This window comes from Paramacrobiotus metropolitanus, unplaced genomic scaffold, assembly GCF_019649055.1.
Source record: "Paramacrobiotus metropolitanus isolate TYO unplaced genomic scaffold, Prichtersi_v1.0 Parri_scaffold0000034, whole genome shotgun sequence".
Classification (NCBI taxonomy): domain Eukaryota; kingdom Metazoa; phylum Tardigrada; class Eutardigrada; order Parachela; family Macrobiotidae; genus Paramacrobiotus; species Paramacrobiotus metropolitanus.
In genome coordinates, this window is record NW_026570254.1 from 596,506 (window position 1) to 621,280 (window position 24,775).

Consider the following 24,775-nt stretch of genomic DNA (forward strand, 5'->3'; position numbering starts at 1 on the left):
TGTGTTCTTGCTGGAAATTATTATTGCACATCGGATTTTATCACCTGAAGAATTACAGTAAATCTCAGAATCTTCAGCAAAACCAGAATACACAATTTACATATCGGAAGTAGAAACATAAACTGCTCTTGGACTTCGATTGGAAAATTCAACCCGGAAAATATCTATGGCGTTGTCTTTAGCCTGTCATGCATAAATTGAGCAGATGCCACGAGGAGTCTGTTGCGCTCTTTCAGAATCCTGCAAAAAAAGACTGCATGAGGACAAGAAAGAGAGACAAAGATAGGGTGTGCGTTTTACGTGAAGCGGATAAGAACTGAAAAGCTCAAGCAAAAGTATCGTGTGTGAACGATAGTACTGCGGCTACTGCCACGCCATGGTACTGCATGAGTATATAAGAGGCGGCATTTTTATTAACCCTGCCCTTGTTCAAAAACCACGGAACCCTTGTAAACCCAAACATAAAAAAAGTTATGCGCGAGACAGCCATTTAATGTCTAAATACTCAGTTCAGTCTGCCACACGCTACTGCGCTGCAGGCCATGGTCATTTTATCGGACACGATGTACAGTCTACAGACTCACTACAGAACATTACCTTTTATTGTGAAACATGGATACTGCGCATTCTGTGCCAAGTATGCACTTTTCGAACAATACTTCTAGCAATAACGCGCAATACTACTAGCAATTATTATTAGCAATTGACTTCAATAACTGATCCAATAAATTCAATAAACCATTATCCATTAAAACATTACATCAAGCCCTCCGCGCTATACGAACGTCCCGATAGGTTAGAAAAAAGCGGCAAAATCATAAAGAAATTAATAATACCACACTACTATTGCTGATTTCGCTCTGTGACGGAATTCCATGAAGTAAAGCAAAGTTGAAAGGTGTTAGTAAGACATTAAAAATGGTGCTGTGTTCAAATGCTTAAGAAGAAATTCTAGATTTCAAAGATATTATTGTTGGAGAAATTCATTACATAATGACAATATTTTTAAGCAAAGCTTGTCTAAACAATTAACGAAAGTTATAAATCAAGATAGAAAACGCACTTATTTTACGAAAACTTTGTGTACTCACTGTACTGTACTGTGTTGACTCAAGTTCAACCTGGACAGAACTTCAACGGAAAGACAATGGCTTTACAAAAAAAAGATTAAGTCAGTTGTCAGTTGACTTATACATTATAATCATTATTTAAATAAGGCACCAAAGCGAAATACTGCAAATGCAAGCAACAGTGAAATGTACACACATCCATACGTCAAAAACATTATAATATTAGCTACTCTGCAGTCACATGCTTAAACTTATAACAAAAAACTAAAATCTTACGGCATCTCTACTTGCATTCGTTTATTACGGTTACAAAACGCACTCACCTGGCCCTGGCATGTTCCGTCATCAGCTCCTTGGCGACACCGGTAGGCAGCCAACCATGCATGCCATCACGGACGCGTCGTCCTTCCATCCAGCCATCGGATGATTTCCGGTACACATCCACTACATCGCCGGCCGATAAATTCAGCTCATCGTTTTCTTTCGCCTCGTAATCCGTCAGAATTTCATACTGCGGGCAATCCCAGACGTCATAAACTTTCTCATCACCTTCCACTTTCTCCGACGGATTGAGAACACTGATCCATCGCATATAATCACTCCTAAATGCCGATAACAAGCGTTAATGTGTCACAAAGATTAGCTAAACAATTTATTTGCCACGAAGCAAAAATTATCCGACAGTAAAATAACTGCCGATAGCCTTCTTACTCAAGTGTCATAACGACGAAAAACTCCACTGTTTTTTGAGCATGGTTTCGCAGTAGAACCAATTTCACACCACGGAATGTATCCGGTGTGGTAAACTGCGTGCTAACGGATGTATGGGCCAGCAGATCGTCACGTTCGGCATAGCTCACCGGCAAGCAGTCCAAGAGGTTCCGCGGACAGTAGTCCATTACTGTCAGAGTTTCTTCGCTGCCACTGCAACATGAGAAAAAATTGAAAAAGAGCAGCGAACTATAACAGTCAAATTATAATGCTAATCAGTGCATAGCCGACCATCATAACTGTATCGGCATTTTGCCAATTATGAAAACTGCTGAAACCACAACGAAGTACTAAGCTGACCTGTAATTTTAAATGCTCAAACACCGTAAAATCACAGTCGTGAGCAAGTTTTACACGTACACTTTGTAGTACATAATAATCTGTGATAAGCTAAGCATATACATACCTAACCATAAGCCATACGGCAGAAACAGTTGTAAGAATTTTTGTTATAGCTATTTTTAATTACTGTTATATTTTGTTATTACATTTTAAGCATAGTTAGTAGAACTGTACGAGGTAAACCGTAAAACATATAGCATTCAAAAATTTTCAACCACTGCTTTGAGCCAGAACAATATGCTCATTCGACTGACCAACAACAGAATCGGAATTGAGTTACAAAAGAATCTGTTTTCGCTACAGGAGCAACATAAAACCCCATGAATCTCACCTTCGCGGTTTCGTAAGCACAAACAAATCGTTAAACAATAAAATATGGACGGACCTAATAAAAACAGAAAGGTTAGCACACATGCCTGACTGAAACCGAATTCCGTACTAACTTTTTATGGAATGTACGGCGCGGTAAAATTTTGTGCTCAATCTGAATCATATCGACGGTACCCCGTTTGACCAGCGACCGCGATGCGGAAATGATGGGAATTTTCTACGAAGAAAATGAAGTAGCATTTCAATCCGAAGCATAAAAAAGCCATGTTCGCTGATCGACTTAATTCTTCTCGTAAATCTACGGGCAAACAATGACCACGGCGTTGCGGATTTTAATTGCCGGTATCGTAACATTTATTATACTCTCCCAGCCGATACCTTTAATGATACGTCAAATAACAGCATCGCATCAATTCGGCATAATTCCTCAATGCAAGCGCATCTTTTTGCCCCTTCATCGCAGTCTTTCACAACCTAGCCAACATACAAAATAACGCTGTATAGTGACAAAAAAACGCTACAATGCTGCCCCGCTAATTACACCTTACCTTGTTCACCGCAGCCAAGGCGTTGCCGTATTTACTAAACTCGCTTGATGCACTGTTGAGCCGTTTCATAACGGCGGACAACAGCAGCGGCAAGCGGGTGATGCGCTGCATGGGCAGCATCAAATACGATCGAAAATCGAGCAGTTCGCACGCCGGATGCGCCTCCAAGCGCTTGACAATGTCCACAAAGCGACGGCGTTCTTTTAAATTCTTCAGCGTCCGATCTTGGAACAGCTGATTAGAGCAGTAATTGACGTAGGGTTTAAATTCGCCGGTAGCGAAATCCTCGAGAATATCGCTGAAATCCGGCAGCGTGACCAGACCGGTGTTGTTGCGATGCTCCACCCACCGTTTGTGGAGGCGTTGCAGGAGATGCGCACTAATGCGGCGGATGTCGGTGATGTTGAGGAAGAGATTGCGCTCTTCCTGCGCCGACAACACCGCCAACGGCATTTCACCGGGACTCAGTTTGTCACTTATCGCGTTCAGTTCCGGGGCGTTTTTAAAGACGTTAATGAGAATGTTCAGGCTGCGCAGGTGGGAGGCTTCCGAACAAATGATCTCATACGTGGCTTCCTGCAGTTTGCGCTCCTCTTCCGACAACCGCTCCAGTATCCCGCTACGCACCACGCTCGGCTGTTGACACCATAAACCGCGCGACGGATAATGAGCGATCTCACTAATCATGTCCATGCTGTGTTCCGCATCATTTTCACCCTCATCTGCGGAGAAAATGCCGGCTATTTAGAACGCCGTTAAATTGACAGACGTTATCGGGTGTAAATGATATATCGAAGAAAAATGTAACAAAAACACTAACTGGGCTAACTGCCCGTGTTGTACACACAGAGTGCAGTGGCAACAATGCGCTGTTTACATCCCAGCGGCCGTACCTAATACGGTTGCCGTCGTCGTTACCGGCAGAGTGTGCCGACGATTTCTGTCGTGATGCGGTTGCTTGGGGCTGTTTTTAACCCGGGCATCGTCTATTAAATTAATAACAGATTAATACGTTTTCCATTTCATTAATAGCCTCCGCACCAGGCCGTCTCGTTGTGTTTGTGTGTAATTAATCACAACGTCAATCAGCAAGACAATTACAAATGCGTCGATGACTTACTGTTCAGACTCTCCGAGCGATTCTGAAAGCCTTTCACTTTCTCCACTACGCTCTGAAATTCCCCGCTGGACAGGGACACACCGTACCGTCCATACAATAAACTGGAGTCGTCGCGGTTCGAGTCCACTTCCAGAGAAACGCCCGAATCCGATTCCGTCAGCGACAAAATGGACGAGCAGCCGGTGGAATGGGAGCGCGAGGAATGCGCCGGTGGAAACTGCACTAAGTCGGCCGTGGTAAATGACGAGGCGCGCGGTTTACTGCGGCCGGCGTCCGCGTCGAATTCCACCGGTAGTCCGCGTAGCGAATGGAAGTTTTTCGTAAATTTCCGGCCGCATTTGTTCTTCTTCTGATGTGGCGGTGCAGCGCACGGTAAACTCAACGGCACAACATTTTCCAAGCCGTTGCGAGTTGTATCGTTCGGATTTTCACAAGCAATCTCCTGATACACCGGATCACCACAGGAATCATTGTAATTATCGTCTTCCGCCGATTCTTTCGGTGTTTCGGGTAACGGACGCTGTGTGGGATGCGAATATTCGTTCATGAATTTCGGCGCTCCGTACGGCGATTTCAGGCCACTAACCGGACTGGTCGGGCTCAGCGCCAGGCGAATGCCGCCCGGGAGGGTGCTATGGCGACGCGCGTGGTGGTGCGCATCGGCATGCTGCGAATTGCGCAGTGCCGGTAACGTCAGCGGCGCCAATTCCGGAATGACGGATGAGCGCCGATTGGTCGGCGGCGGCGGAGGGGGCACCGGAGGCGGAGCACGGCGTGGGGTATCCGTGGAGCGACGCCGCGGTGAAATGACCAGCGGCACTTCCGGTACGCGTACTTCCGGGCATTCTTGGCGGGGACTGAGAAGCTGCACCGATAACCGCGGGTTAGGCATCGGTTTCCGTTTAATAACATTAGTGTCGCGGGCGCGCCGCAAGAGGACGGCTTCCGGTGGAGCGTCTTGCAGATTGACATAGAAGGGTTCATTGGGGTTAAGCATGTTCATTGATTGGTCGTTACGGTTAACGTTGGGATTATCCTGATGCAGCGGCGCCGGCTGGGGGCACGAAGAATATTCCGATGATGCTGGCGGATCCGGCACGGCCTTCTGCACATGAGCGTGGCGAAGGTTATTCTCAAAAAGCTGAATCTGCTGAAAGATCCGCGACTCTCGATTTCTACACACTGCCGGTCGCGGTGACGGCGGCTCACTGTTAAGTATAGTATTCGTCGATGGAGAAGATCGTGACAAGAAGAACGCCAGTGCTTCGCTGAGTGTACGCGGACAATCAGCGTTATTGTTGTCGGCGTTGCAGGAGGTCATGGTGTCGTTTTTGTACTAACCGTCAAGTACCGCTCAACAATGGCCTGACGGTATGAACAAATTGTCCACACAGAATGCTCAGACCGTCCCCCCGACGCTCATCGTTTTATATTCAATACGAAGACTGGCAGCTCAGCGCTAATAATGAACATAAATTAGTTTGATTATGTCAGAGCAGTGCATATGCTAAAGGGCCGCCGACGATATTTTCATGATAAATATACGCAAAAAAATGGCACACACAAAAACTCTTTTCTTGCTGAGCAAAATGGCCGTCAACATCAGGTAGCATTTATAGTTGGAGTACATATCAGTGCGGTTGCAGCTGCAGGTAGGTGATAAATGTCTTTCTGCCAGCCATGCGTAACTCGCAACAGTTATCGCATTTTACGGTGAAAATTGCTCTCGCGATCTAGATTAGGGCCTGATCATGATGAGCGCCAGTGCGGAAATGGTGTAGGCGCATAAATCCATGAGGAAAAACATGTGCATTAAAAACATTATGAAACGGGCTGTCAAATCCTGAACAAATAAATAAAAAATCACAACAGATCATTATATATATGGCCAGGCTGGCCCAGGCACAATACCGGCGCGCGCGTATATCCTGTACAAAGTGTATTTCTACTGGTACATATCGTTAAAAATTATTGTGAGCATTTAGCTGCAGTGAGTAATGCGCATATGTGTCAAGCGCAGTCGCAAAATTCGGTCATCCCGCTGACACTAGTGGGACAATTACGTGATCGCGTTCGATGCGGAGATAGATGATGCGCAGGATGAGAGGCACTCCAGGAGTGCAGCAAATAAAAAACTTTTCCAACACGAATCGATTAAATGTTGTACACATATACAATCGAAATCACTGTGCAGTACGCGGAATTATAAACGCTAACTAAACACGACTGTGACTGTTCACCGAGAAAAATGCAGGTCACAAAACTGCCGAAATGGTTCGGGGAAGCATTAGTCCGAAAAACAACGGGCGCATATAATTCAGTTCCGGTCTGCCACTAAATTCCGAGTCCACTCTTCTAACAGAATTATTCAGTAAAATATTAAGCGCGCACACGGGCTGAACTAATGGGTAAGTGAAAATCGAAACCAAAAATGACTCAACTTCAAACATTAATTTATGCATACACTGCAATAAGCTAGTGGTGGTAGCAAACTGTAGCAACAAAAATTTCTGTCAAAATGATAAAAACAACCAGCACACATAAGATTTATACAAACTGATTACGGAAATACCAAATTGAACCGGCACGTTAAAAAATAACAAACATAACCGGCAAATAATTTTAACTGCATAAGTACATTTTTGCAACCAAAACGAAAACAGATTTGCGCAGATGGGAGTGAATATGATAAATGCAAAGATACACATCGATGACGGAGCAGTGAGGCAAATGTAGTGCAGTCGCGGCAATGACAGTTGGACAGCAATTTGAATCATACAATAATACAGATTCCACGGCCAATGCTACGCCCATACGCCGCTGACCAAAGTATGCACCATGCAGTGCGCGAGTTCAATTATGAGGTTGAACATAATCAAAACCAATCCAGGAATGAATCATGTCCGAGCTGGATACATTAATGCACAGCCAATATCAATGTGGAATTTCCACAGGGCTATCCATGATCCACAATGTGTGCGCATATATCGGCATATATGCGGACGTCTGTGACCGGAAGAGCGATCAGCCCGTCGGAGCTGAAACAGCTGGCCAACTGTCACCGGTTCTGACCCTGCTCACAATACCTCCACTGCCCCGACAACTGGGACACACCATTTGGGAATAATATCCAAGCATTCCATTTCGATTGAATCGGCACATTTCTGGTTGAAACACTTCCAGCTATTATACGCGATATTAGCCATATATTATTAGCTATAGTTCCATCAACACTTCGTACTCACAACAGCAATTCAACGAAACCTGAAAACGCACGGCAATCTGGAACAATGTTCGAAAATTTCCAAATCGACTATCGATACTTTTATCTATTTCTACGTTTCGGAAAATCTATTTTGTCAGTTATATTTCTAACATATTAAACTCAACGCCTACAACGAAGCGGTATTTCATTTTTGTGGTGATGTCAGTCCAGCGGAATCAAAGCACGTCACCAAATCGAGCGCAAACCTGCAGCCTGCATTTGAAAATTATTCGAAACCAGCAATTTAGTAATATCTCAACTGATCATACTACTACAGTATGATTAGTTAATACGATAGACCTTATGGTAAGTTCAGCCATTTAAGCGGTTCTGCTTGTCTTAAAAATTTATTAGTCAAATCTTGGTCAGGTTCGATTAAATTAGAGAGTCTTTGAAGTCTAAATTACTGTAAATTCAATAATTCCGTTAACCTTTAATTTTTTCGTTGTTCAGTAAGCATGTTTTCCCCTAACACTGAATTTTTATGATTTAAATTTCACGCACAGCTTTTCAGCTGCAGAATCGGTATCGATTTCATTCAGAGTGACATGAGAAATCATACTCTTGTGAATAAATACCGAACAACACACAGCATCCATATGCACGGCATGCAAAGAGTAAACTGAGAGATCGCAATGAGCGGCGGAAAAATGTAGGCCAACCAACCGGCTGGTTATATTTTTGGGTGTACACCCTTGGCAGATACCGCTACAAGTTCAGCAAACACAAAAAAAATTAAGGGAAACATTATTATTATCTTCACATTTCAGTTAGCCTTAGCCTTAAAATTACGCAGGAAATTGGCGACCGTGAGAATTTGCCATAAAACTCTCGAAGACCAAATCTTATGCTCATAAAATCTTTTCGAACAAACACTGAAACTGCTCGAATGCCGCCATTAATGTCGCATCTAAAAGAGAGGCAATCTTATGGAACGCTTACAAATTCAAAAAACGACGGGAAGTAAACAATCACTCGTTGTTATTCACCGCGGCAGTCGATATTTCAAGAAATTAATCGTTCAAAAAGAACAAGAAGAAAAAGTTTCAGAATGCAGTTTCTGCGTTTATTACCCGTATATTGTAACAGTGTGTATGACAGTACGAGTAAAAATTGACATATTGTGAACAAATCGAATCATTCTATTGCGCCAATCCACGATTAACAAGCTAAAAATGTCGAAAACGCCAAAAGAGGGGTACCGGCTTGTTGTTTGTAGTCGATCACGTAAAGCAAAACTGATACACATAAACAATTATTAGTCAAGGACTCAAGGCCACAGATCACGTTTTCAAAAAATTCCTACAGTAAAAATGGAGTCAAATGCAATCTACAGTCGACTAATCAAAACCAAATTCGAATGCACAGATAAAACGTACCATAAAAATCACACCGGATATCACAGAAAAAGCCATTACTGGACATTATTCGTCTTCTTCGGATTCGGACCCGCTGTCGCTTGCATCCTGTCCGCCGGACGGCGCCGGGCCACCGGGCGACGGAGCATTCGGTGTGTCCAGCAAAGCGGGATTCAGGCCTTCCGCGGCCATCTTCAACTTCACTGCTTGCGCCGGCACACCCTATCAAGGCACAACACGGTTGTCGTTCACATGGATACAACCGGCAAAACCGTATTTCCAAAGGAGAATCAACTTCCAAAAAACTGCCGGTTGGCACCCCCCTATATTACGCCCTTGAAGGAAACACATTCATGTAGCAAAATTAAGCAAAAACGAATGCTTAAATTTCGCAAGCGGGAATGCAGAAAATGGAATGCAGTGAAACGCATTTGATCCGCGCAGTTAAAACATAAATACGCGCTTCTTTTCACAAAACGGTTGGATCAAGATTGTACTTGGAATCGTACCACTTGCACCATGCGGAAATATTTGGCGTAGATGGGATCTTTTTGGACTGTCAAGACGTTTTGCGAAGTTTCCTCTGCGGCTGCGACTGGTTGAGAGCTGACACCATCTGGAACTGGAGTGGCTGACGTCGCAGGTGAAGACTGTAACAGCGTAACATAAACATTGTTGCAACAACTTGACTTCACATTTTACGAACACATATGTCGTATAATTTGATATAAAAAAGTCAAAATTTTAAGTTTAACGGTGACATGAGCATGCGTTCTCAAAAAGAAAACAGTAGTGAAGATACGCAAAATGATTACAGCGACTTTGTCGGTTTGTGGTAAAGAGTAGGAAAGCACAAGTGACAATCACTCAATCAGAGAATTCGTTAAAGTTGGCATACCGTATCAGCGGGAACCGGTGAAGGAGTCGGTTTCATGGCTTCCGCAGGCACAGATGCTGGAACTTCGTGTGCTGCAGATGCTGGGACTGGCATCCCTCCCGGTGTATTAGGCTCGGACGCCTTAATGGAAGAAAGCCCAGGAACGGATGCCAGCTGCAATCAGCGCTGCTAATTTTTAAGTGCATAGTACACATACAGTACCGATACAGATACTGCATTCATATAGTGCACCAAGCCGTCTTACCTTTGCCTCTAGAATGGTCAGCTCTGTCTCCAGGCGCGATATATTAGCGGACATTTGGCGTAATTTTTCGTCAGCGGTTTGGGCAAAGTGGTTCAAATGTTGAACAATAATGGTCGCAGCCTGTTTCACGTAGCCAACGGTTTCATTTAAAGGAAGCGCGGGCACCTATGGAAAGGATGCCTTGTTTGAAATGTCGCTTAATTCTCGCTACCTAGCCTACCTCCGTTTACTTTTTAAGCTCATCTATTTCTGATTTCTAGCTTTTAGGTGTATTGTCAATTTACCTGGTTCAAGTCAATGGAGTCCCCAAGGACTGCGAAATCAGCCTCCTCCAGATTCACCATGTTGCTGCTTCACGTTCACTTCACAAATCATAAGCCCAGTAGCCCAAAATGTTATCTGGTAGCATATAACCACCAGACAATAAAGCAATAGAAAAGTGAGAAAAGCTGCAAAATAATTTCAAAAGGAAAGGAAAAAAGTAAAATTTATCACATTTATGATTATTTAAAAGTTACTTACCAAAAACATTGGAAGCTGGAAGCAGGCCACAAAATTACCCTAGTATTATAAAGACTACGAAGTCACGGACGCAACGAGTTTACGGTCACGTTGATTTTTTATACTTACACGTAACGCTCCTCCGGGAATGGTCGGCGGCAACAGGGAATTCTTTGCGGCAGTACAGTATTTGTTCTATTTTCTCTGCAAATAAGTAATGGACTGTTTTGTTCCCTGTTTAGCTCTGGTGTGCGGTTGGGCGATCGGCCTGGGTGGCAGTCGTGTCAAGAAGAAACGCCAACACAACGGCTGCCATTGACGGAGCAAATCAGTCAGTAATCTTTTTTTCTCGACTTCTTTATTCTTATAATTTTTAAAATAATCTAGAATTGTTACTAGTGCATTTTTAAACAGGATACAGTACGCAAATTTAAACGGAAATCGCTGTTCTCGCTGTGCCTGGGTCTGTTTGTCTCACTGTCTATTTCCCTTGTCTAGGGTCTACGTAATCGCGGACTGCGGATCTACAATACAAGGTGCAGTACTTACTAGTACTGGTACATGCAAGCGGCAAGTAAGGCAGATAAATTATAATTGATAATTAACTGTAAGATAGTGGCAGTTTTGTTCAATAATTGATTGAGATTTAAGACTGGAGCAATGTATGCTCTAAATAGTAGATTAGTAATTTAGTAGTAAATACGGCACTAGTGCTGAGTGCTGAGGACTTCGTGGTTCATGCATACTCACATGAGAAATAATTAGTGCATGTGCGTTTCTTACTTGTATGTGTACAAATCACGCATACATCTATACAAGTAGGCAAAAGTAGGCCGGGCCAGCCAATGGCAATTGCGAAAACGTCTTAGTTGTATGTATGTATGCGTGATTTGTACACATACAAGTTGCAGCGCTAATGCACTATTGTAAAATTTTTAAGTTCTTACAGTTACCACTTACCAGTACCGTTTCGTTTTATTACTTACTTTTTCTGTCCCTTAAACTCGCGCGGATACCGTACTACTTGTACACTAAAATTTTTAGTAAATTTTTTTATTTATTCGATTATTCATCTCCCATCTCCAAAAACTTTACATTAAGTAATTTTTAAGCGATTATATTAATACAGTTACATTACAAGTTTACAACATAGCGAATTAGCAATTGCTTATAGTCGTTATAGAAGTTAATGTTTTGTTGCCTATTTGTTTGTTTATTCGGGTTATTTTTAATTTTGAATCGTCATCCAAATCCAAACACAGGAAACCTAAAACTTAATAATTAATGCTGTAGAAACTGGAAAACTTGGAAAACCTGTTGTATCGCGCCAGTTTCCGTACAAGTACTGTACTTAGGGACCATCCATAGATTACGTAACGCAAATAGGGGGAGAGGGGAGTCTTTGAAACGTACGATTTATGACAAAGGGGGGGCCTTAAAAAATTTGTTACGTTTTGTTATAATTATGACGTCACAATGGTATAGCTTATGGACGGTTGTGATTTTATTACGTAACGCTTAGGGGAGGGAATCTCAGTTTTGTTAGCATTGGTGACACAGGGGGAGGGGAGTATCAAAAGCCGTGAATTTTGGCGTTACGTAATTTATGGATGGCCCCTTACAAAAACCAATCTGGCAGTCTGGCCCCTTCTGTTAAAATTCTGTACGAGTACTAAGTAGAGTACATCTACGCTACAGACAGCTACGTTGAATGTTAGTACAGCAGATAATTTTGTCACGAAGTTTTCGCCTGCAAGCTAAAAAAGTCTATTGAACGGTTGTAGAATGCCAGTGTATATTTTAATAAATTTGAAATTTATCGAAATTATTGATTATTGTTTCGGATAATTGTCCTGTACTTATTATTGTATTATAGTGGTTGCACCTAGCGCCATGCAGTTTCTGTGGAATCAAGTCAGCCATATTGGTTTGTTGCAGGGCAGCTCAAGAAATTTGGCTGCGAACAAACTGCTTGGTAGGCTGGAGGCACGCCACCTCTCTCGCAGTGCGCACTCGCTCAATCGACGGAGCACGCGGCGCTCTCTGCTTGATATGCCGTCTGGCTTTTTGATTGTATTTCAACCCGCATATCGAGAACCCGTTAATTCAAAGTTCCCGCAGCAACTGTTCCTCACATGTGACATGTACGACCTGCTATCGGTTCTCTAAATGCACTCATGATATTTTATCCAATGATTTGTAATTCAAAACCTTCGACCCGCGACTATATTCGTCCCCAAAAATGGTGGCTTCCAAATTGATTCCCGAGGATATCAGGCATCCCAGCACCAACCTTTTCCAGCAGGCCTCGACGGGAGAATACTTTTCAACATACGAGTACGATGTTCTGTGTCTGTTCTTTGTTGAAATATTATATTAAACCGAAACATTTATCGTTAACATCAGTTGGTTTGCATTTCCCGTAGGTCTTTTTTTGAATCTATCGTACAAGAGAGGTTTCTTCGCAATGCCAAGCCAAAGTCAAAGGATGACACGGCCGGGATCAATACCACAGTCACATGGCACGAGCGAACGCTGCCAAAAATCGATGTGGAAGAGTACCGCAGCGGACTGGATTTCCACGTGGAACTGGCTACTCTGTTCCTGGTCCCGATCACCCCCATGCGTTCGCTCTCCAGACTAGTGAATACGCTGTACGAATACCTGGAGTGTCGGTTTTTGAAGAACGAAAAGGTTATGGTTTTTCATCGAAATGAGTGGTAAGTTGGAATGTACGCCTTGATTGTGAGTGTGGGGTATCTGCTGTGGACATTGTGTACTTAATCTGAGTTGAGTGTGGAGCGAAAAAGTCTCCAACATCCGCGGCATACGTAAATAGATATTTTAGATTATTGTATTATCTGTCGACAGAAATGTTATATTTTTAGGAAATCGGGAACAGTTATCGATGTCCAGCACGATTTCGTCCTTAAATCGGGAGCCGTGGTAGATGGCACCAGGTAAAATCGTCAAATAGTCCGTTTGTCTGAAATTATGAATGTTGGCTTCTACCCTTTTGGGAAGGTTTTTGGGAAGGTACTCGTAGAAATGTGTAAAAGTATTATTAACAAATTTCCTGTCTGTGGAAATATATTGGAATGTGTTAATTTTTACACCACATATTTTACCTTTTGGCTGTTGTTTTTGCCATATTTCCTTATTGTAGATTTCTACTGTTTGCAGGTACTTGCCGCAGTATTTTATATACGAAATTGGACTACTAGAGCGTACAGTCACAACACCAGAATCGTTGAAAAGAATTCGCTGTGTGGATATACGGTGAGTTTCAGGTCAGTGAAAAATTCGATAATTTGTGATCCGTCAAATGCCTGGAGCTGTTTAAAAAACATCTGATATTAAAATCGTTTGAATTATTCAGTTACAATGCCGAACAGTTTCAAATTGCTTGATCTGTTGTTTTACCCATACTTTGTAAGCGCGCAATGTCCACTGAACAGACTACTACAGAGTACAGCATCACTGCCGGGCGAATTGCAAACTAATCGTAGGTTCTTTCGGTTTGTAAGTGTTTTCGGCCTTTGCCTGTACGATACGTTTACCATGCTTCCGTTTGAAAAGCAGATATTACTAATATTACTTAATTAGTGATATGACATACATAAAATGCGTAGCCGTTAATCCCACATTCGCAAAATAAATTTAAAAGTGATTATAAAGTGATAATGAAGTGTTTTCATTAGTGATTATAAAGTGATTATTTATAATAAAGTTAAAAGTGATTATAATACGATCATTTTTACCCGTTAGATTTAACTATTATTTGAAATTTTTATTTATTCTCATGTTAGTGTATTTGTTTATAGCTTTGTGTAAATGTGGACCAGTTATTACAAGGATTGCATAGCATTGGTACGAGTATGTACTCGTAGTATTAGGAGGTGAGCAGCTGAGACTTATTATTGTTCCTGGAAAATGAAAGTCGTCTTGATGCAAGTTGTAACAATTTCATAGGCAGTAACCACTACGTAACGTTGAGTTCGCGGGCCCACTCTTTAATGTTCAACTTTTCGATACATCAGAAATTAATAAAAAAAAGTACAGTACTAGTATTTCGATCTTTGACTACTCGTACAATGACAGTCATACGGTATGAGACATTAGTGTGAGTGTAGCCTTAGTATTGAGTTTGTAAATAAGCAATTTCGCCTTAAAATTCGTACATAATCAGCAAAAGTCATAAGCTAGAGATTTACAAATAACAATCATTAACACTATGATCATTAATAAAATTAACAATCATTACTATCATGATTGTTATCTTTGTACGCAAATCTGCCAGTCGTGGGTGGGTATTACGGCTACCCCATAAAATCATTAAGGGAATTGCGGATTGTACTCGCGCTCAGCTGATGCAGACTGTATACTCTCTTTAGCGATTACAAATACGACCATTGGCTTATTTTATATTGTATGATGACTTTCCACTAGCCAATGAGCGTAGACTGTGTAAATGTCGCAGCCCGGCAGTAACCAATCTTGATCGACGTTCCTGACCTTTACAAACTGTTCAAGCGTGTTCAAGTATGCGTAAAACCTGATGAAACCAGACAAAGCCTAGGTCACCCATGACCATGCCGGTTTCGTGCAGACACCCAGAGAATGTTCCACGCAGTAAATCCTGTGTAAAGGTCTAACTTGAAAAGTGCACTCGCTTTTTGCGAGCAACTGCATGACCGAAGTGAACCAGGATTGGGTACATGAGCAGTTTTGCATGATATTAATTATGGCGTTGGGAGTCGTTGATTGTCCTTTTTTTGTGAATAGCACAGCATCTAGGCTTTTTGTGCCGTTGGTTTTCTTGTTTTCATCGATTCGAGAAGATTGTTAAGGAAACATTGGCTCAATCCCAAACAGTTCCACATATTTGCGCGCGAAAACCCCCGTAGATGCAAACTCACTGGGTCCGACCGATACTGCACTGGAGTTTGTGAATCGTATTTGGCCGCACCATAGACAGCACAGCGATGTGCTATCTTGCTTACGGACAAACGGTTGATGACATTCTGCTGACTGGCAGTTTTTTAAGCGACAAATTGAATGACCGACAAGCTGCTGAACGACAGTTTGGTGAATCCCGATATTTTGCTGACGACAATCTGCTGCAATAAGAAAACAGGAAAAAACATAGAAAACCGTAAGGAAACCTGGAAGTAATTGGGGAATAACATACCTAATGTAAAAGGATACCGTCAGAAAATATGAAAACCGAAGAAGACATTTAGCTTTAGAAAACATGCGACAACAACTAATATAAGATCCACTGGAGAACCAAGCAAAGTCAATAATGAAACGCCAAGAAAGCTAAGAAACTCAGTAGAAAAAGCCAAGAAAGCGAAGATACCTCGAATCCAGACCGGCAAGCAAGATGTCGGTCAACATGAAAATTGAGTCGCAGCAGAATCGTCTAAAAGCGAATTGTCGGTCAGTAGGTTCTGTGAATTAGCACTATTCAGTCAAATCCAGTAGGGGCACAGATAGAGGCACTTGAGCCTGGTGCAATGTGCCGACTTATTCGTTCTGCTGAGTCTTGATCCGCTTTCTTGTGTTGGATATACGGTACATTATGTATCCAGATGAACTGATTGCCAACGGAGACCGAGTGTATTTGTCGTTGAGGAAGCTATCTGTCGCGATGTTTATGGTGAATAAATATCGTCCCTCACAGACGGAGCGCCATATTGACAAGGTTTCGGCCTCTTGTCGGCTTTATGTATTTCATTTCGCGGGATAAATACAGTATTTGGTCCAAGGTCGTTTCACAATAGTCGGTGGTTTTCGTTGACCTTTAGCTGTTTTTCTTTGATCGTTGCAACCGGCAGTGTAGGCTGCTGAACATCTCTTTTTGAGATACATAAAACGCGCTTTCAAATTTGGTTTGTTTGGTGACGTCAGTGCGGTTGTTCGAGTAATAAAATCTTTGTCTGGGTGGAGTCCACGATTTCAATGGGATCAAGAGCGTTATCTGGGTGCTTGCGAGTCTGCTTCACATTGGCAATTTATCGTGGAATGCTTGTGGAGCGAGTCGCATATCTGCTTACTCAATGCTTTTTCTGGATTTCTTACTAACCCCTGACTGCGGCAGAATGCTGTCTTACCTGTTCTAAGTGTCCTTTATTGCGTAATAAAAAATACACTCCTGTTGGATCTGTTAGCTTTTGTTGAAGTTTTGGCATACCTGCCAGATTTCTTCAAAGGTTTTGCCAGCATAAAGGGTCTTCAACGAAGAATTGATATCGTTCGATTCTGTTCCAACGGCTCCTCTAACTTTCATTGTGAGATTGGCCCTGACGTAGCTGTGTAAGCTGATGTTTGTTCGATTAATTTTGGTCAGATTGCTTGCAATGGCAATTTTAACCTCACCATGTCAGTTAATGTGGAGGTGCGGTGACTCGCTCCTTTAAGCAGTGGAAGTAATCGTTGTATCGATAATTATATCTAGCATACTTCGATTTCATACTATTTTAATGGACGCGGATACTTTGTTTAAAGAAATCTGGATTGCCGGGCAGATCTTCGGTTGTATGTATTGGGTTTTATTATCCATTTAAAAAAAATTTACGCTGTCGCCCGCTCAAGTTGAAGTGTAGATCGACTAGTTATTAATTGCATAAGAAAAGGTCGGACAGTCCGATACATCGAACAACTGATTCAGGTACTTGTATTTTGCTGTACTAAGCAGCTTTGGTTATCTTGTGCATTTTGTAACAACTCAGGTAGCTTTAACATTTTTCGGTTCTCTCCCAGTTTACCGTAGACGTTAAGCTGATAATGCAGGAATTGCCGATTTTATAGTTACTGCTTTTGGGTCCGTTTTATGTTTACGAAGTCTGATGTTAGCCGTAGTCGTTCGTATTGTTTTTTATTCGTTAAACGTGCCAATACAGAAACTGACCAATCTGACAGATACAAAAGAGACATTACATTATGCATTTAACACCTCGCGGAAACATGCGGCCGAATCACAGAGAGCATTTGATCTAAATTAGCCGAGGCTGGTGCCGTTTCCAGGATGGATGCCGCATTTCCACGTTGGATTTCGATGCTGAATCTCTGACGCAGATATTCCCTTGCACGTTTCTCGCCTCTTTCCTGACGAATCATCTTGCCCACTTCACTGATTAGCTGGGAGGCGCCAGGTCCGAGTGGTCCCAATGTCTCAACGCCTACCGCACGGAACAGATAGTCCTGCGTGATGTTCTGGTACTTCCCGATTTTTCCGTTCGGCTTGTGCCGCTGCTGCGCCGGCTTGCGTGGATGTTGCTGCGATATGTGATAGGGCCATCGTACACCCACATATCACATCCCATGTCAACATTTTGCCTCGTTCCCAAGGCACTAAGGTGACTCCGTCAGGGCGTTTGCTATTGGTTCGCGATATACCCAAAGGCTCGAGTTCAGTTTCAATTGTGTCTGAAGCGAAGGCTCGCTTAAGCGTGGCGTTTAAGCTGCTGTGTCTGGACTTCCGACCCCGACTTTTCTTACAGCCTCGTGCGTCCACCATTCACTGCAATTGCATCAGTGCGGAGTAACGATTGGTGTTCCAAGACGCAGGCCAACATCAATTCTTAATGCAGAATCGTTCAGGAGATTTCCCAGGGATGCAGCTGGTAGTGCATCCAGCCATGCTACGTTGTCCTTGGCACTAACACCCAGAAGCCGTGCTTGGATAGAGATGTCAGCCTTGGCCATTTCAGAAAGCATTTTGACCAAAGTTTGGATGACTGGTTTATCCCTTATTTTCTGAAATTTTCGGGCTTCTACGGCTGGAGGGTCAACTTCCGTCACGCGCTTCGTATTGTTTAAAGTCGTTTCCTTTAACCTGGTCGTTTTAAAATTTTGGTTGTGTTACAAATTGTTCGCAGGGGCTTTTCTGCAAGGGAGTTTTATATGCTGTAAAGTCCATTGTAATTTGTGAGGTAATTTTCCACTTGGTTTCGTACTTTATTCTGTGGTCATTCCTTACGAGTTCAAAAACAGCATTTCCGGTAATTTAGCGTTCGAATCTGTAACTGATTCTTTGAGCACCATCTTGTGAGTCAGAAAATTTTCTTCAGTTTTTTGCTTAGTTAATTACTGTGGCTTAAGATTATAATATTTGCGGAAAACTGCGATCGAAAATAGTCCATTTTGTACAATAATTTTTATTTTTGAGCCTATTGACTCGTCTGTCGTGCGCTGTGACGTCTTTCCTCTCGTCATGAATGTACGGTTTCGTAGCGAGAGCAAAAATTCAATATGGCGGCAGGAACTCGGCACGCCGGTTCAGTCTTTGAATGCCGTTCGTACCGTTGCCGTTATTAGATAACATCGAGGGCGTGGCTGTTTTAAACGTTGTACGCTTTGTAGGCGGACGCTGATTCAGCATGTATGCAGTGTAATGCTCTGTACGTATAAGCAACTGAGATGATGTACTTCTACTTGTTCGTATACTACAGATGCGCTGGGCTGTATGAGTGCAGGCCAGCCCTTGAAGTTGAGCACATGCAGCGTATCGTATGTGCTAACATTCACGTATCTGTAGACGACCACCAGGAACGCACTCCCGCAGCATGGTGAAACAGTGTATTCTGCAATATTGTAAATGCAAAGAACCAACGAAATCTGATTCTATATGGTCATTAAAGGTAACAATATTTATGGTTTTTTAGAAAGTCATATTTTCCAAAGTTGTTTGCGTGATTTAGTACAAAACGATCGATTATTTCGACTTGAATGCTTTATCGTGGTGGGACATGTTCACGGGACCGGAGCCACACTTCAGCGTTCCACCTAAACCCAGAAAGCACTTCCCCCGGCAGGATAAACAGGATAAGGCGTTCTGGGAACGTGTTAAATCCAAAAAAGAAGAGAAAAAGAAGAGTTGTGCTGTGGAATTGCATCGGAAGGGCGGCGAACCTGGCCACAGCGGAGAAGGCAAACGAAAGCATGACGGTACGAACTTCTTACGAAACTGACCACAGGTTTCCTTCTAACTCCACCCATTTCCATTGCAGATGATGAGAAAAACATTGGCAATCATTATTCACATTCCAAGAAGTCCAAAGCATCGACTTCGAAGCACGATGGGCTCATGGCAGGAAGGTCATCCTCAGCTGACAAGGCAGCGACCCAAGAGCAGCGCAAACTGAAACAGCAAGAATACAAAAAGCGGGTATGTCTTTTAAGCGGGCTTTAGTGATTATGTTAGGATCGGAGTGTGTATTTTAGTGGAGGGAGAAGATGAAGATGGACAAGGAGCGTTTGAGCAATGTGTGGGCACAAGTGTTCTCCGTGGGTGAAGACTTGGAGTGCAGTGGATTAAAGGTAAGATATTTATGTGTTGAGTGGTCAGTTTGTGCAATAAATGGTGATTTTTAGCCGATCCCCGTGACTGCGTTGCGCCTGGATACCCTGCTCCCCGATGAATTCGTGGGTGATGGACTGTTTGTCCTAGAGTTCTTCAGGATATTTGGTCCGGTGTTCGACAAGAGCAATCAGCTGATTAATTCCAGCGTTTGGGGTACGTAGTTTTGCTGGGAACGTAGGACTGTAAAAAGGGCTCGAATAGTACGCTGGTAATTAGCGGCATAAATTATTCCCGTTCGTGTTTCCCTTGTATGTATCTCAGTTTAGTGAATTTCAAATGCAGCGCGAACAGATTTCAAGGGGTAGGCTGCCGCCGGTAGCAGCAGGCTTATTGTGATTACGGCAACCGCGGTAATTGAGCTCTTAAATTCTGTTACTCAATATAGCGTTGGATTAATTTGCTGCGGTGAAAATGCAGCAGACGGAAATCCTACTTTTTTGTAATTTTGGTGTACGAATTTATTGTTTCCGAATAGTGGATGCAGAAATGATTAGCCAGAGCTGATCGCATAGCTCGGCTCTGGTGAAGCAGTCGCGTAAGAATCAGTTTCTAGAGAAAAAACAAGTATGGTGCCATTGATCTTATTGTTATTAATTTATTATAGAGTAGTAACATAGAAACATTAACCAGGGAACGTTTTTCATTAAGATCTCCGCAGATTCCGTCACCAAACTATCGTAGTCTTTCTGAAGCGTTTGTATGAGTTGAGAAATTGAATTTTTGTGGATTTTTTAGATCTGGATAGACTACACGTGGCTTTATCGTCCACCTTGGTCGACGGAGATTTTGCAACCTTGTTGACCTTTTGTGCCAAGGCGTTGATTGTTTGTGCTCCTGCGGTTCCTAACAATGCCACAGAAGCGCAGATTCCTGTATATTCAAACGGATGGCAAAATAGCGGAATGAAAATTCTACGTCTTACGGATAGTCGTATAGGTAAATTCCAGTGTAGGAATCAGCTGTCTTGCTGAAAATTACGGGTTCCCTGCTTCTGGCTTCTAGGTACCCACTTTTATAATCTCCCGGTAACAGCTAGCACCGTATCGGAAATTATTCGAATGTGTTTGCTGGTGGCAACCATCCCCGTTACCGTGTCTCATGGTGATCTGAAATACGACGGCGTTATCCTGCGACATCTGAAGACGCCTGCGGGTGTGGAAATGTATCGGATAATTTTATCGAAATCTGTTTTTGCGCTGTCTTTCGGTATGTCATCGCGAATTTGTCGTAGAAAGATTTTTACAATTGTGCTGATATTGCAGCACAACGACTGGAACTTTTGGTTCTGATCATTCAGTCTGTGATGGAATCGGGCAATGTGCGGGAAAAAGTTGAGAAAGCTAGCTCTAGTGTGGAAGAAGCTGAGACTAGTCTGAAAGGGATGAAAAAAATGGCAGATGATGTCAGCAGGATCACAAAGGCCAAAATTGCGGCGGCGTACGTTTTAGGATTATTTATAGTACATTTTTGGATTTCTTTTAATATGAATCGTTTGCAGAGCGAAAGAACGTAATCCTGATACAGCTGCGGAAAAAAATGATCGATTCCGTCAGATCCTGGAATTCTATACACGAAAAAGATCGGCACGCTCGGAGAAAGAGCGGACCCGAGAAGAAATTCTGGAAGACCTAAAAGTTTTGGACGAGGGCAGACGTAAAAGAAAACTGGCTACTGAAAGCGATTTCATCGCTCTGTCGGAGGCATTTATGGACTTGAAAGCAAAGTTCGATGCCAAAGTTCAGGATGAGAAGAACAATGTTCATAAGAAAGTCTTCGAGGCCGGTCAGAATTTCCGCATCGAACCAGTGGGAATGGACAGGCATTTTTTCAAATACTGGCTTTTACCCACCATGCAAGGGCTGTTGTTAGAATGCAGCCCAGACAAAAACATTAGCATATGTAGCGCTGACTGCATTTGTGAAACCATTCTGAAAGCCGGTGCAACTGGCACTGCAACTTCGTGGTGGATAATACGGGACGACAAAGACATTGCGTCCTTGCCTAAGCATTTGCTGATTAACGGAGAAAGGGAAGTCGCTTTAAAGAGAGCGCTCGACACAAAAATTCCTATTTGGCTTCATGGTCCGAAGGTAGCAACGCTGCCTGCACACCATGAGCAATGTGAACGCGTAACGCCTGTGATTGTGCCAAGTGATTCCTGGGATAACCAACTACACAGAAAGATTCAGGTGGTCCTGAAAGAACTCAACACGAATCTCCTGAATAATCGCTTTGGTGGAATTTCTGTAAGTTTCCATGATATGTAAAATCGTAAACGTTGACGTGTAGCAGTTTAGGATCAGTTAATATGTCGAATATGTTAAATTTGTACCACCTCGCTCGCAGGTTATATTTTTTGCTCCTGGGAGCAGCAATGTATTGTAGTCAATGCGTCCTTTCTACTTGAGTGAGAATTAAGTATTTCTTTTTTTCCCGTATTGTACGGAAACTCCAGCACGCTATGTAACCCGGGTGCAAAGCCTGGATCGTTACGGTCCACTTAATTATCATAATAATGGTAAATTTAGAATTTTTCAAACTGAAATAGCAAAACGATGGGAGAGAGATTATGGGAAAAACAGTCCTAAGGAGCATTTCGCTGTGTTGACAACAGGAAACGATATCTAATGTTCTTTGTTGTTCTGCGGTCACCAAACCCCACTCAGGTTCTGCGGGTTAATGAAATTTACCATTAGTAGTACACCGATTAATTCTGTTTCCTTTCGTGAGTATATAGTGCTTTAAAATTTTATGCGCATATCCACAATCTTCAAGCTTAAGAGCTTTTTTTTTAGCTGAGCCTATGGATGTGTTGAAACTTGAAATGTGAACTTCTTGGTCTGCAAGTTTGCTGTATTTAGGATCCAGCTGCTCACACCGAATGGGCAAACAAATTGATTCAGCCTGTTGTCCACCCTGCAAAAGATTTTCATTATGAAAGCAAGCAAGTCCCTAGTCCTGAAATTCGGGAGCCGCCGTCGGATGAGCAGCGAACTAACAGCGAAAATTCTGGTGAGAAAAGTCAGCCAATTCCGGGCAGCGCTGCTGGATCAAATCTTTTGGTGAAGGAAAGCTTAGTATCATCTCCGAACGTTATGGATACGGTAAAACCTGAAGAAGATCACCTGGATAGCGATTCTGAGTCTGAAGCGGAGGATGACAAAGAAAGCAAGAGCGAACAAAGCCATCAGACACAGAGTAGTGGCAATAATGGCGCCAGGGAATCCGACGTGCCTGTTGTATCACCGGATTCGAACAGTGTGGGACACATCGGAGAGTGCGTCTTGGAGCTGATCGAGACGATTGGGATTCGATTTCTGGGAGCGCCTTTGGGTAAGTGCATTATGTTTGGCAGTCACTTGAGTTGCGTCATCTCCGTTTCTTCTATTAGTTACAATCAGTGAAGATTATGTCAAAGATTCGAGCCAACTGGACCGCTGGAAGGCTTCTCTGCGCACCTGTACGACACTGTCGCAGATTTCGCTCCATCTGCATATTGCCGAACATAGTGTGGTTTGGCAAAAGTCAACGGTGAATGGTTCATGCAAAGCCTGTCGGAAACGCGGAGACAGCACCAACTTGGTCTATTGCGATAGGTGGTACGTGAGAGCTGTTCCGAATAAAATTCACTTAAGGTTCGCTTTTGTAGCTGACTGTGAGATCTTTTTGTTATGTGATGTGTTACTGTACTATATTCAAACGTATTGCATTTTGTGATCTTGTGATTCATTGCAGTGGCAAAATCTACCACCTCAACTGCGTTATTCCCCCTTTGCAGGTAAGAAAAATGAGGGGCGTTTTAACCTAATCTTAGGTTAGGGTAGCGTACTGGTTTTTTATTAAAGTAAAGAAATGTTATTAGAATCTTCAATCTTGTGTATTATATATGATTGCGGTTTGCGAGGACATACTGATTACAAAAAAGTGTTGGTTCTAGTTTGTACCTGATGATGAATGGGCTTGTCCTTTGTGCCTCCCTCCCACTGCTGTAGCCAGAACTAATCGCCGAGCCCGTAATGCTCATGTGAACTATAATGAAGACACTGTTACCAACGGTTTCCGAGAAACCACTGACACCAGTGCTGTTAAAACCGAATCGCATACCACCGTGAAACCGGCAAAGCATACCACAAGAGCAGAACGTGCGTCACATCGGAACAAAACTGCCGTGGAGAAGGTGGATTATCCAGTTGCAGAAAAAACGGACCCTGCTGCCTTCGTTGACGATATGCTGTTAGATGACGGTCTGCGACGCTCGGGTCGAACCCGAAGAGTGAATTACCGGGAACTGGCTGATGGTTGTAAGAAAGAGGAAACAGTGGAGGAGGAAAACGATAGTGAACCAGAGCAAGAGGATGAGCCCTATTCGGCTGAAAACCATCGATCGCATTCGTCATCGGAAGAAAGGTCAGCATAATATTTTTCTGTTATTTACGGCGTGTTTGTGTATTCTTTTGTGCCCTGTTGAAATCGACGTTTTGCAGTGAATTCGACCCTGAGACAAAACCGAGGTGGGGAAAGAAGCACAAGCGCCCCAAGCAGTAAAAATATCTCATTTTCGTTAAAGCTTGGAATAGCTTTGGTTTTTCTTAAGGGGTTCCCGTCCTGTTTTATGATATGTTCGATCTTGCTTTTTGGACATGATGCACTTGTAGACGAGGTTTTCATGAATGTGTTTTGATTTTGAATGTCGGATGTTGATTTTATCTTGTTGTGAGGCTTTCATCGCTTAGCTTGCACTTTTCCGAGGATTCTGGTCGTGTGCATTTTCCTTTCCGTAAGCTTTCTGTATTTCTGTTATAAAGTTATATGGACTTAGTGAAATTTGTGGTATTTGAGTTGTTCGAAAGTTTACGTAGAATATGCGTTGCAGAAAGTAATAAAGTGACTAAACGTACGTCTGCACTTCGGATCATTCTGCTTATTTTAGCCCTGATAGACTCGATGTAACTATCATAATC

General features: G+C 42.8%; 3 protein-coding genes across 5 annotated transcripts; 1 reads left to right on the forward strand and 2 right to left on the reverse strand.

Moving 5' to 3' along the window:
* Positions 1-15: 15 nt before the first annotated feature.
* LOC129589311 (rho guanine nucleotide exchange factor 16-like) lies at positions 16-7,122 on the reverse strand. Its single transcript, XM_055484013.1, has 9 exons — positions 4,182-7,122; positions 3,955-4,047; positions 3,062-3,783; positions 2,892-2,987; positions 2,627-2,730; positions 2,515-2,568; positions 1,782-1,994; positions 1,394-1,672; positions 16-240 (listed from the first exon to the last, which is right to left on the reverse strand). The coding sequence occupies exons 1-9, from the start codon at positions 5,500-5,502 to the stop codon at positions 165-167; spliced, it is 2,958 nt and encodes a 985-aa protein (XP_055339988.1). The 5' UTR covers positions 5,503-7,122; the 3' UTR covers positions 16-164.
* A 1,518-nt stretch (positions 7,123-8,640) lies between these two features.
* On the reverse strand, positions 8,641-10,477 carry LOC129589375 (WASH complex subunit 3-like). Its single transcript, XM_055484116.1, has 5 exons — positions 10,231-10,477; positions 9,947-10,111; positions 9,703-9,855; positions 9,314-9,454; positions 8,641-9,026 (listed from the first exon to the last, which is right to left on the reverse strand). The coding sequence occupies exons 1-5, from the start codon at positions 10,288-10,290 to the stop codon at positions 8,871-8,873; spliced, it is 675 nt and encodes a 224-aa protein (XP_055340091.1). The 5' UTR covers positions 10,291-10,477; the 3' UTR covers positions 8,641-8,870.
* A 330-nt stretch (positions 10,478-10,807) lies between these two features.
* On the forward strand, positions 10,808-24,711 carry LOC129589239 (bromodomain adjacent to zinc finger domain protein 1A-like). Of its 3 annotated transcripts, XM_055483854.1 has the most exons (19): positions 10,808-10,983; positions 12,386-12,784; positions 12,874-13,167; positions 13,336-13,407; positions 13,631-13,726; positions 18,990-19,092; positions 19,153-19,399; positions 19,462-19,619; positions 19,676-19,771; positions 19,826-19,967; positions 20,550-20,750; positions 20,817-21,020; positions 21,077-21,251; positions 21,313-22,060; positions 22,676-23,147; positions 23,206-23,413; positions 23,550-23,592; positions 23,752-24,221; positions 24,299-24,711. In XM_055483854.1, exons 2-19 carry the CDS (start codon positions 12,690-12,692, stop codon positions 24,357-24,359), a joined length of 3,885 nt encoding a protein of 1,294 aa, XP_055339829.1. In that variant the 5' UTR covers positions 10,808-10,983; positions 12,386-12,689; the 3' UTR covers positions 24,360-24,711. The 3 variants fall into 3 exon arrangements, with proteins under 3 accessions (XP_055339829.1, XP_055339828.1, XP_055339830.1); XM_055483853.1 differs by lacking the exon at positions 10,808-10,983 and having other exon boundaries at positions 12,202-12,784; XM_055483855.1 differs by lacking the exons at positions 10,808-10,983; positions 12,386-12,784; positions 12,874-13,167 and having other exon boundaries at positions 13,381-13,407; positions 13,631-13,737.
* The last annotated feature ends 64 nt before the right edge of the window (positions 24,712-24,775 follow it).

Bases quoted from the DNA above. Each gene is read 5' to 3' on its own strand.
- LOC129589311 (XM_055484013.1), bottom strand. From the start codon at position 5,502: ATGACCTCCTGCAACGCCGACAACAATAACGCTGATTGTCCGCGTACA. The intron at 4,048-4,181 runs GTAAGTCATCGA...TTAATTTAATAG, and splicing joins TCGCTCGGAGAGTCTGAACA to ACGATGCCCGGGTTAAAAAC. The intron at 3,784-3,954 runs GTACGGCCGCTG...TTTTCTCCGCAG, and splicing joins GACGACGGCAACCGTATTAG to ATGAGGGTGAAAATGATGCG.
- LOC129589375 (XM_055484116.1), bottom strand. From the start codon at position 10,290: ATGGTGAATCTGGAGGAGGCTGATTTCGCAGTCCTTGGGGACTCCATT. The intron at 10,112-10,230 runs GTAAATTGACAA...TCCTTTCCATAG, and splicing joins ACTCCATTGACTTGAACCAG to GTGCCCGCGCTTCCTTTAAA. The intron at 9,455-9,702 runs GTATGCCAACTT...ACGCTGTTACAG, and splicing joins CACCGGTTCCCGCTGATACG to TCTTCACCTGCGACGTCAGC.
- LOC129589239 (XM_055483854.1), top strand. From the start codon at position 12,690: ATGGTGGCTTCCAAATTGATTCCCGAGGATATCAGGCATCCCAGCACC. The intron at 12,785-12,873 runs GTACGATGTTCT...CATTTCCCGTAG, and splicing joins GAATACTTTTCAACATACGA to GTCTTTTTTTGAATCTATCG. The intron at 22,061-22,675 runs GTAAGTTTCCAT...TGCTGTATTTAG, and splicing joins ATCGCTTTGGTGGAATTTCT to GATCCAGCTGCTCACACCGA.